We start from the raw sequence: 12640 nt of genomic DNA on the forward strand, positions 1-12640 counted from the left end.
TATATTCCCACCAACCGTGTATGAGGGTTCCCTTCCCTCTACACCTCACCAACAGTTGTTATCTGTTGTCTTATTGATAATAACCATTCTGACAGGTGTGAGGTGATATCTCATTGCGGTTTTAATTTGCATTTCCTTGATGATTAGTGATGGTGAGCATCTTTTCTTGTGCCTGTCGGCCATCTGTATGTCTTCTTTGGAGAAATGTCTATTCAGATACTCTGCCCATGTTTTAATCAGGTTGTTTGTTTTCTGATGTTGAGTTATATGAGTTCTTTGTATATTTTGGATATTAATCCTTACCAGATAAATCACTTGCAAATATCTTCTCCCATTGAGCAGGTGGCCTTTTCATTTTGTTGATAGTTTCCTTCACTGTGCAAGAGCTTTTTTAGTTTGATGTAGTCCCATTTGTTTATTTTTGGTTTTTGTTTCCCTTGCCTGAGAAGACATAGCCAAAAAACTATTACTAAGACCGACGTCAAAGAGCATGCTGTCTGTATTATCTTCTAGAAGTTTTATGGTTTCAGGTCTTACATTTAAGTCTTTAATCCATTTTGAATTTATTTTTGTGCATGGTGTGAGAAAGTAATTCAGTTTTATTATTTTGCATGCAGCTGTTCAGTTTTCCAAACACCATTTATTGAAGAGGCTGTCTTTTCCCCACTGTATATTCTAGCCTCCTTTGTCACAGCTCTTCTCAAGTTTTAATGTACATAAGAATTATATGGTGGCCCTTATTAAAATGCAGATTCTGATTCATGAGGACTGGTATGGAGCCTGAGATTGTGCCTTTTTAACAAGTTCTCAACTGATGCTGTTGGTTTGTCAACCATACTGAGTAGCAAGGCATTACATCATACTGCACCATGTTGCGCTGATTTAATTGAAAAAATTCCATCTTTCTAGCTAGATCAAAGCCTGAGTGACAAAACCAGTGACCAGAATTGGAAGGACTAACATAATAACAGTAGCAGTAAGGACAGCTAACATTTACTGATGTCCTATTTTGTGCACATGATGTGAACTGTCTCATTTTACCCTCACAACCCTAGGAGATAAATAGCGGTTTAACTCCATTTTACAACAGAGGAAACTGAAGCACAGAGCAGTTAAGTAACTTACCCAATGTCATACAAAGAGCAAGTAGAAGAGGTGAAACTCAGATCTCAGTCTATATGATACAGTCTCTACTCACGATCACTACAGTCTACTGGGTCTTATTGCATGTGTCTGGTTACATAACAATGATGGCTGCTCACGCCATCTGTGGGTGGGTATCAGCCCCTGTCTTTCCCTGACACTCCTACCTGGACTCGCCAAAAGTTGGCCTCCATAATGCCTGATCATGGCATGAATTTTACCAGCAACCTTGGCCCACCTCCTTCCACTGGGGCTGGAATCAGCCTTATTGTCATTGAGATAGCATCAAGTGTACCACCTGGGCTCTGCCTCACATAAGCCCCACCCCATGCTGCAACAGTCTACACAATCAACTTTCACCCTGTTTCCTCCTGTCCAACATTCCCATCTTCTGTTGGCAACAAAATCCCACCCTGAACCATAGCCTGCTTGGGTGGGGTCCTGACACTTCACCAACTGCTTGTTCCTGAGAGCTGGATAACCTCTAAGGCTCTCTGCCTGCCAAGGTGCCCAAACCACAACAGCCTCTCATGCCAGACATCTTGTACTGCCAGCTGCATGAATTACAGCTATAGGATTAGAAAACCTTTATCTGCCATGTAACTGGACCTGGTCTGATAAGCATGCTTTTTGGACATTGCGTATTAGAAAGGCTGACTCTCTTTTGGAGTCATCCTCAACAGCCAAGCTAGTTTCCCTCACCTCCATCCCCCTTCCTCTCAGCTGCTTCCCCTTCCCACTGGCCCATCCGTGAGGACCCCAGTGTGTTGGAGCCAATACATGCAAGCCTCAAAAATTTCCAGGTTTTAACTCCCAGCTGCCATCCACAAGATCTGTGTCATTCCAAGAAGAGACTATTCAGATCAAAGTCAGACAGTCTAGAAAATACCACTTGATGTTCTCCCTGAATGATCTTTAAATAGCCACACACATCAATTAATTTTCTGCCATACTTCACTAGGGTTGCAATCTTTTTCAGCAAATTGGAACAGAGACTCCATAATGAGAACAAAACTATTATCAAACACCATTTCAGCAAAAATTGAAAAATCAAAAGTGATAATATTTCTGAAGTAATGGCTGGGTTGAAAAGAGTAAATGCCATTAAATGCGTCTATTTTCCTGTCAAGTGCTATAATGAGACTGACAGAAAAACAAGATGCCGAATTAATCCACCCTTAAAGGCTGTTGCCTTTTCTTCCATCAATTTTCTACTCCTATCATTTAGGAATATCAATAAACTCCCAAAGAGAAGCTTTGGCAGTTGTTAACATTGTCATTTGTGTTTCTCTTCCCCTACAACGATTTGTACTAAAGACTTAAGTCACCTGCTATCTCCCTCAGTGGTAATGCACATTGCAAAGAACTGAGCATAAGCCCTTGCCCCAAATCCTCAGCTTGAATGGTTTTATCAACTACAAGCAGCCCTGAAGCCCCTGAGGAAGGCAATAAAAACTTCTGTCACACCGGATTGCATTTTTTATCCCAGATTATCACAACTGAATATGTTTATTGAAACTGGTTTCCTTTTCTTGCCTTCCCCATGTTTCCCCAGCCTATTGTTAATCGTCCTTGTGTGTAATCGGGAAATCTGTTTACATTTGCTTCCTGGAGCTCAGGAGATAGCTGTGTGACCTTGGGAGAATACCAAATTCTTTGTGCCTCAGTTTTCTCCTGTGTAAACTATATTGCCTTTAGAGGGGAAAATTAGATGATAAAATTAAATGACATATAAAAGAAGACAAAGTGCTTACAAACCTGAAACTCATGTAGTTCCATGTATTATTTAATAATTTACTGAGATAGAAGTCCATACCATACAATCTGTGCATTTAAAGTGAACCATTCAATGGTTCTTAGTATATTTACAGAGTTTCGAAACCATCACCACAACTTAATTTTATAATATTTCATCATCCAAAAAGAAACTCTGTAGCAGTCACTACCCATTATCCTTCCCATCTCACTCCCAAGTCCACCTCACCTCCCCCTGCCATTCTCAGCCCTAGGAAACCACTCATCTACTTTCTCTGTATGTATTTGCCTATTCTGGACATTTCGTATAAATGGAATAATAAAATAAGTGGTCCTTTGTGACTGGCTTCTTTCACTTCACGTAATGTTTTCAAGGTTCATCTACATTATAGCATTTATCAGTACTTCACTCCTTTTTATCACTGAATAGAATTCCATTGTATGGATATAACACATTTTGCTTATCCATTCATCAGCTGATGAACATTTGGGTTATTTTCACTTTCTGATTACTGTGAATAATGTTATTTACATCTAGGTACAAGTTTATGTGTGAACATGTTTTCATTTCTTTTGGATAGATACCTAAGAGGGGAAATGCTGGGTCATATGGTAACTTATTTATTTATTTATTTATTAACATTTTTATTGGAGTATAATTGCTTTACAATGGTGTGTTAGTTTCCGCTGTATAACAAAGTGAATCAGCTATACATATACATATATCCCCATATCCCCTCCCTCTTGCGTCTCCCTCCCACCCTCCCTATCCCACCCCTCTAGGTGGTCACAAAGCACCAAGCTGATCTCCCTGTGCTATGTGGCTGCTTCCCACTAGCTATCTATTTTACATTTGGTAGTGTATATATGGAATCTTTAAAAAAAAACATGGTTCTGAGGAACCTAGGGGCAGGACAGGAACTTTTTATTTATTTATTTATTTATTTATGTTTGTAAAAATCATCTATTGTGCTTTATTTTTTTTTAACATCTTTATTGGAGTATAATTGTTTTACAATGGTGTGCTAGTTTCATGAAATTGGGAAAATTTCAGTCCTTATTCTGTTAAATATATGTTCATACTCATATTCTTTCTCCTTTTCTGGAACTCCAGTTACATGAATATTAGAACTTTTGTTACTGTCCACAGGTCCCTGAGGCGCTGTTAATTTTTTCTCAGTCTATTTTCTCTAGGTTATTAAGATTGGATAATTTGTAATGTTATATCTTCAAGTTCACTGCTTCATAACTCTCTCTTATCTATTCTTTTTTGAGCCCATGCAGGAACTTTATTTTGATTATTGTATTTTTCAGTTCTAAAATTTCTATTTGGTTCTTCCTTGTATCTTCTACTTCTTGCTAAGACTTTTTTTCTCATTTGTTTCAAGTATGTTCATAATTCCTCAATGAAGCTTTTTTCCCCCCAAATAATGGTTGCCTTTACATTCTTTTCAGATAATTCCAATGTCTGTTTCTTCTCAGTGTTGGCATCTATTAATGTCTTTTTCTAATTCAAGCTGAGATTTTTCCAGTTCTTGATATGATGAGTGATTTTCAATTCTTAGACGTTTTGTATATAACGAGACTTCGGATGTTATTTAAATCTTTTATTTTAGCAGACTTCCACTGACACCATGCTGGTGTGGGAAGTTGAGACCTGGCTCATTACGGCTAGGCAGATGCAGAAGTCCTGGCTCCCCAATCAGACTTCACATGCACTGTGGAGAAAGTAAGGTATGCCTCATTACTGCTAGGTGAGGGTGGAAGTCCAGGCTCCCCACGTGTTTCATGGGTCTCTATTGACATCATGGAGGGTGGGGATGGGGAAGGCATCTCATTACCTCTGGACGGTGTTTAAAACATAGACTTGAAGACTGGGGCTCCGTGGACACCACCCCAGCGGGGAGAGGTAGTGTACCTCATTACCAATGGATGAGGATGGAAATCTAGGCTTCACACTTGGCTTCTGTTGACAGAGCCAGGAGAGGTACATTGTGGTTTTGGTTTTGTTTTTTCTGTGATGTGGGAGCAGGGCAGTTATTATCAAAAAGATTTCTTTCTTGCCAGGCTGCTCCTTTCCCGGTCCTTTGGCTTAACAAAACAACAACAACAAAAAACACAAGTTTTTCTTGGGACTTTTTTTTGGCTGGGTTGCAGGCTTCTCCAGCACCCAATCCAGGATATAAGGGAGAAAAAAGCAAACCCAAGGAACTCACCATTTTGTCATTCTTCACATCATTCCTCAGTTGGTCTGCCTTCTCTCCAGATTTCAGAGACTTATTATCTGTTTTATATATGAAATAAATGAGGAGAAATAGGGAGAAATGTGCCTATATCTCCCTGTCCAGAATCAGAAGTCTCCCCTTTTTACTTTTTTTTTTTTTTTAAAAGCATCCCCAGTGACCAATGGCTGGGAATCCTCTTATTAATTTTATTTATTTATTTATTTTTGGCTGTGTTGGGTCTTCGTTTCTGTGCGAGGGCTTTCTCCAGTTGCGGCAAGCGGGGGCCACTCTTCATCGCGGTGCGCGGGCCTCTCGCTGTCGCGGCCTCTCTTGTTGCGGAGCACAGGCTCCAGACGCGCAGGCTCAGTAGTTGTGGCACACAGGCTTAGTTGCTCCGCGGCATGTGTGATTTTCCCAGACCAGGGCACGAACCCGTGTACCCTGCATTGGCAGGCAGATTCTTAACCACTGCGCCACCAGGGAAGCCCCCCTTTTTACTTTTTTAATAATGTGGCCACCCTAGAAAATTTTAAATTGTATCTGTGACTCACATCATGTTTCCAGGGGACAGAGCTGCTGTAGATCTTAGCTTTCTCACTTGCAAATGAGAGGTTATGAGAGATGCTCTCCAAAGTCAGTCCTTCCCACCTCTAAAATCCCATGATTCTAGGGATTGTTGTTTGGCTTCTGTACATAATGCAAATGATGTAGATAATACTGTTGTTCTTTCCACTTACCTACACCATAGCTATCAGAATTGAAATAGTCCTGGAATGCCCTTCAAACGCCTCAAAATAGAGCCAAGGGATAATTGAAGGTTATTATTATTATTAAAATGAATGCCAACATGTTAAAACTTTCATGGGAAATAGTTGGTAAGCAAGAATTTCTCCAAAGGCGCTTACTGCAGGTGCTAATCAGCTTATAGTATTTTTTTTTTCTGTTTGTGCTGAAAGAAGAATTAATTACCTCAACAGCCTCACTTCTTCATATACCTAAATAATGCATCCCCTCACTCTGTGGAGAATAAACCAACTTTGAGAGAGAAAGATTTAATGGGTAGCTAAAAATAGCACTGTAATCTCCTTGAAAGAACTCCCAGCACTCCCTCTCTCTCTCCTTTTAGAAAGACTTTCCTTTTCTGAAACAGCTAATGAATGGTTCTTGTTTCCTTGCGATTCTCTCCCTCATCTTATCCTCTCACACATTTTGAAAGATTAAAGTTCATTTTCTTCCAATATTCACGATAAGCAATCTTCTCGAAATCCACTGGATCATTCACAGAACAATCCCGGTAACTTGCCCAGGAAACCCTGGTTTCCTAGAATCCTTATTTAAACACCAAGACAGGGGCTTTCAGCCTCAGTACAAGATGTAAAGTTCTCTCCCCAGTACTGCAAAGTACCCCAGTGGTCCAGCTGTGTCTCATCCCAATTGCTCCCCTTGCAATATGTGTTTCTCTATCACTCCACAAAAAGGGCCTTCTTGAAAGTTATTGCTAATTTCTTCCTATCAAATTCAGTAGTCTATTTACCTCCTGTCCTTTATGAAGCATTTTACACTGTTTGCCAGGCCTTGTCAACATGTTCTCTTGCCTTATTTCCTATTATCATGCTTTCTTCAGATTCTCCTGAACTTTTCTTGTTTCTTCGCTGGGCTCCCTGTCCTCCTATTCTCATTATCTCATCATATGAATTCTCTGATGCCTAAAGATATTTGTAAACCTGACTTTCATTACTCTCTACTTATTGGGAAGAATAGCTAAGTTATTTACCATGCCTTGCATGAACGTGAATATACTATGTAGCATCTACCAATTTTAGTGTTTCCACATGAAAGAGGAGGAAAATACCTACTATGAAGTTGCTGTGATGATTAAATGAGATAATACATTTTAAATGTTGGACATACGGTAGGACTAAACCGTATTAGTAGCTTCTTGGATCCCTTTTCTTTTTAGCTATTCCTTTCTATGAATTACTACTGCCACAGCGTGTCAAATCTCTCAGTCCAATGTACTTAAAATACCACAAACACAGCCCCACCCTTTACTTCACTGCATCCTGCTTTCTCCATATGGACCTGCTTCCCTAATTAATACTGACAGTGTCCTATGACTCCTTCACTCTAGGTTCACTCCCCGACTTCTTTTTTCTTTTTTTACCATATTAATTTGAAACTCATTTGACTGTCTTTATGGTCCCTGAAAGTTCCCTTTTCCCTTCCCCTGACCCAAGCTATCTTTCTCCACTTCCCCTTTCTCTTTCACCTGAGTTTTCTGTCCTAGTCCCTCATCTCTTTCCCAAGGCCACATCGGTTTCTTGCCCTGAAGCTTTAACATCTTTCGATCCTTAATTCCACGCCTCCTAGTGGCAGATCAGACCTCCATCCCTTATAGGACTTTGTCTCAACTCTCTAGCCTCCCAGCCCTTCTTGCTTGCCATCACGATCAGTACCTGATAACATCCTGAATTGTGTTTATTTGCTAATGTGCTAGACGAGTGCTTCTAATTTGGGGGGTTTCACATACCAATAACATTTGAAAACCATATCTAGCTACTGGCATTAGTTTAATACTTTTTGCCCTAGTAAAGACCCTTAAAAATCATTTGTGATCCTCATTTCCTTTCTAAGAGGATATTTTACAAAAAAATAGAAAGGTACAAGCTTAAAAAAAAGTTTAAGTCGAATAAATTTAGACCTATGAAAAAATGTATCGCCCTTATTTTTTTCATTTCGATATGGACCAGAGGAAACTATCAGGGAAATTCTTCAACAGGCATTTGGGAACCTCCATAATTGTCTCTATACACCTACTGTTTCTGTGATATGAGTAATTAAGATTTGGAGAGTTCCTATTCTGAACCAAGTAGTGCAACAACTACGTGTATGTCTCTGTGTATATGAGACAGGTAATGGTATGTCATTCTACTGATAGCAGAACCAAGGAATAAGAAGTTTGGAACTTGCTCAAGGATTCACAGCTAGTAAGTGGTAGAATTCAGAGTCAAACTCAGTTATTTAGGCTCCAGTGTTCTTGGCCACTGAGCCATACTGCTGCCACGTCTTTAGACTTTACAGTATTGAGTATGGTTCTGTGTACAAGGTAAATGCACCAATATGTGCAATGATGATGACAGCTTCTGCCATAATATATAGCATCTGCAGAACATAATAATGGCTGTGTGTGTGTGTGTATGTGTATGTATATAAAATCCAAGTAGACCATTTCTACAGGTACTTATAAATGGTACTACAAAGAAGATTACTAGTTGTACAAAATGTAACAACAATTGCAACTAAACAGGAGGTGGGCCTTTGAGGGGCAGCTGGACTTGGTGACTCGCTTCCAAAGAAGAGAGTACAGAAAGGGAGAAATAATAATTTTACAGTGGGGAAAACCTGGGTAACACCACCTGACCAAGTGACCAAGGTTAACATTACCAGTGACAGGTCATGTTCCATCAGGCACCCTTCCCCTCACCCCATACGACTGATAAGAAGGGAACCTCATTTCTGTGATATTTTTTTCCAAAAATCCATAACCCAAGTCTAATCATGAGAAATTATATCAGGCATACCCAATCTGAAGGACATTCTACAAAATACCTGACCATTATTCCTCAAAACTGGCAAGGTTATGAAAAATAAGGAGAGACAGAGACTGTCACAAATCATACATAACAGCTAAATGGTGTCCTGGACTGGATCCTGGAACAGAAAATATACTGATGGAGTTTAGTTAATATTAACAGACCAGTGTTGATTTCTTACGTGTAACATGTGTACCATGGTAGTTTGAGATAAGATTCGAGGAAACAAACTGGTTGAGGAGTATATGGGAAGCCCTTGTACTATCTGTGTAACTTTTCTATAAATCTAAAATTATTCCATGTAAAAAGTTTAATGAAAACACTGAGAAGAGGTTCCATTGGCAAATTCCTTTGAAAACTTTGGGTTAAACAATGCCCAACTGCTTTACACCTGGAACTAACACAACACTGTAAGTCAGCTATACTCCAATAAAAATAAAAACAAAACAAAACAAAACAATGCCCAACTGAGTTTCTCAGTTCCTGTAATCATCAGAGCTTCTGAGATACCTAATGCATATTGTGACTCTGAGAAGATGCAGGGTGCTGTATTTCCAAGACATATTTGGCCAGCAACCTTTTTGTTCCTTCCAAAAGCATCTTTGCAGGATAAATACTGACATAGAGAAGGCTTTTCCCAATGTGTCACAGACTTTTACACCTGATATCCAACCGTGTTCAAATTTTAATCGGCAACTTTGGCTGAATAGAGAAGATACCATGAACATTTAATTGGCAGAAGACTTGAAACTAGAGGGTAATATAATGGATGAGAGAATCAGCATTAAAATTATATTTAATATGCTGCATCAATTGACCAAACCTAACAGGATGAATATATAAGGATAAATATTTAGTGTACTTTTATTTAAACAAAGAAAAAAACAAAAATCAACCTCTGGAACCATACAAATAGAAGCTGGATGTCCACCTGCCCAGATTGCTGCCAGGGTGTCTTCTACACTGCATCTAATAAATTACTTTTACATAGCCTTCTAGTGCTAAGATGTCTGAATCTACGAAACCACAGGGAAGGGAAAAAAATTAAGAGGCACTGAGAAAAGTGGCAAATAGTTGAAAACACCTCCAGAGTTAACGTCGACCCCACTCTACCTCTCTTCTAACCAGCATCCCTGGAATAATAACCAGAAACCGCCTGAACAAATGTTGGAGTTTAGCTGAAGAATCAGAGGCAAAAATGCCATCCCTAAGCATGCACCTAAGAGATTTCTGATGGTATAATTTAAGAGGACAGGGAATTGATGATTTTATCTAGACCCAGTATTGCTGTTACTCAAAAAGAAATTTACCGAAATAAATAAACATACAAATATATAAAGAAGTAAGTTGATTTTTAAAAATTCACTATTTTTTTCCTCCTATGGAAATAACTGGCATATTAAAAAAAAAAAAAGACTACGTGGTTCAGTTCAAGGTGTGCTTCACGTTGGCTCCCACACTGAGCCAAAACCAGCATGAGGCCAGCCACTGAGGCACCTAGGACACAAAAGTTGGGCAAACACTCTCCGGATCCCGTAAGTGCCCATAGGGTCTGCCCCTGAGAGTATGTGTCGCTTTAACTTTTGCGTCAGAGGTGCCTGCTCACCTCACAGTGGTCCCAGCCCTGTGACTGGTGAGCCCAGCCAAAGCCCCTCCCTGACACTACATCACAGACTAATTCCTTAGGTGACGGCTGCATAGCTAGCTACCTACCGGTGGTGGCCTCCCTGGTGGTTACCAGCCTGACCCGATGAGAAAGAGGGTCGAGGCCACATCTTTTCCCAACCCTAGGTAGGCGAGAGACCAGCACCAACTTTACCATTATCCTGAAATGGCGTGGGCCCCAGAGCGGAAGAGGGCGGAGCGGAACTGGAGAGCTCGCAGGGCCAGCCAGGATGGGATGGGTGGCAGAGGCAGGGGCTGAAGCAGCACCTCCAGCCACCTGGAGCCTAGGGCTTTCGGCTCCCAAGAACAAGCGCTCTGCTTTCAAACGAGGAACAGTATGGTTGGTGCGGTGATTGGTCATGGTGGATCAAAAATAAAAGACATTCAGGATATGACAAGCACCAAAATACAGATCATAAAAGGTGATTCTGAAGCAGAGGTAAAAATCTTTGGCAGCAAAGACATGAAAGCCAAGGCCAAAGCAGCTATAGAAACTCTTGTTAAGAAACAAGAAAGACACTACAGTTCAGAATCCAGTGCTGATAATGCTGCATCCCAACCCTCTGTTGGAAGGGGCTCAAGCAGAGATAACACTGCTAGAGGAGCTCAGCCACTGACAGACTAGGATCAAGTAAAGGCCGAAGTTGTACAGTGGGAAGAAAGAAAATGGGCAGATTTATCACCAATTAAGAAAAACTTTTACATGGAATCCAAAGCAACAAGGTCATTGTCTCAAGTGCAAGTAGACACTTGGAGAAAGGAAAATTTCAACATAATGTGTGATGACTTGAAAGATGGTGAAAAACGTCCCATCCCCAATCCAATTTGCAAATTTGAAGATACTTTCCAACATTATCCTGAACTTATGAAAAGCATTGAAAAAGCTGGTTTTTGAAACCCAATGCCAATTCAGTCACAGGCATGACCTATTATTCTACAAGGAATAGATCTTACAGGAATTGCCCAAACTAGAACAGGCAAAACACTGTCCTATTTAATGCATGGGTTTATTCATCTCCATTCTCAACCAATATCTAGAGAACAAAGGAATGGACCCGGCATGCTAGTCCTTACACCCACTAGAGAATTAGCTCTTCAGGTGGAAGCCGAATGTTCTAAGTATTCATATAAAGGTCTTAAAAGTGTTTGTAGATATGGCGGTGGAAACAGAAAAGGACAAATACAAGATGTTACCAAAGGCGTAGACATCATCATTGCAACTCCTGGAAGACTGAATGATCTGCAAATGAATAACTTTGTCAACCTAAGAAGCATAACCTACTTAGTCTTAGATGAGGCAGATAAAATGCTGGATCTGGAGTTTGAACACCAAATAATGAAGATTTTATTAGCTGTGCGCCCAGGCTGGCAGACTGTTATGACAAGTGCAACTTGCCCAGATACCATTTGTCAACTTACACAATCTTACTTGAAAGAGCCCATGATTGTTTATACTGGTACTCGGGATCTAGTTAATGTAAACACAGTGAAGCAAAATATAATTGTTACCACAGAAGAAGAAAAATGATCTCTTATCTGAGAATTCCTACAGAGCTTGTCACCCAAAGACAAAGTCATCGTGTTTGTCAGCAGAAAACTTGTTGCTGATGACTTACCAAGCGATTTAAGTAACCAAGGCATAACTGTACAATCCCTGCACGGTGACAGAGAACAGAGTAATTGTGAGCAAGCATTAGAGGACTTTAAAAGTGGAAAAGTGAAAATACTGATTGCTACTGATTTAGCATCCCGAGGCCTCGATATTAGTGATGTCACACACGTATGTAATTACAATTCTCCATGGAATACTGAAGAATATGTACACAGAGTAGGGCGTACTGGAAGAGCAGGAGAGATGGGCGTATCAGTTACCCTTATGACTCAAGGTGATTGGAAGATTGCCGGTAAATTGATTAAAGTTCTGCAAAGAGCAAATCAGAGTGTCCCAGAAGATCTTGTATCGATGGCTGAACGATACAAATTACCTAGACAAAAAAGGGACCCAAAAAATAAATCAAGAAAATCTTAAGAAAAATCCAGAAAGTTTTACTGATGTCTACATTGAAAAGTTGTACCAGGCTGCTAGAAGATTCAAGATATGTTCAAATTATGCAGTAATCATGTTACATAAGGAAGTACTGGAAACCTACTGGCAGTTAGAAAACATTTAACCAAATTCTTAAATAATACCACCAAGCTTTCAATGCATGTTCCTTAATAAAATCAAAAGTGTTTTGAAAATGAGAGAGTGTTTTGTGC

The 12640-nt window shown here is 39.9% G+C and overlaps 1 protein-coding gene across 1 annotated transcript; it reads left to right on the top strand.

The window, feature by feature from the left end:
• Positions 1-10547: 10547 nt before the first annotated feature.
• DDX53 (DEAD-box helicase 53) lies at positions 10548-12434 on the top strand. Its single transcript, XM_028166967.2, is given in 1 exon segment — positions 10548-12434. A coding segment is annotated over 1 exon segment (1887 nt).
• The last annotated feature ends 206 nt before the right edge of the window (positions 12435-12640 follow it).

The sequence above is a fragment of the Balaenoptera acutorostrata genome, chromosome X (genome assembly GCF_949987535.1).
Source record: "Balaenoptera acutorostrata chromosome X, mBalAcu1.1, whole genome shotgun sequence".
NCBI lineage: Eukaryota > Metazoa > Chordata > Mammalia > Artiodactyla > Balaenopteridae > Balaenoptera > Balaenoptera acutorostrata.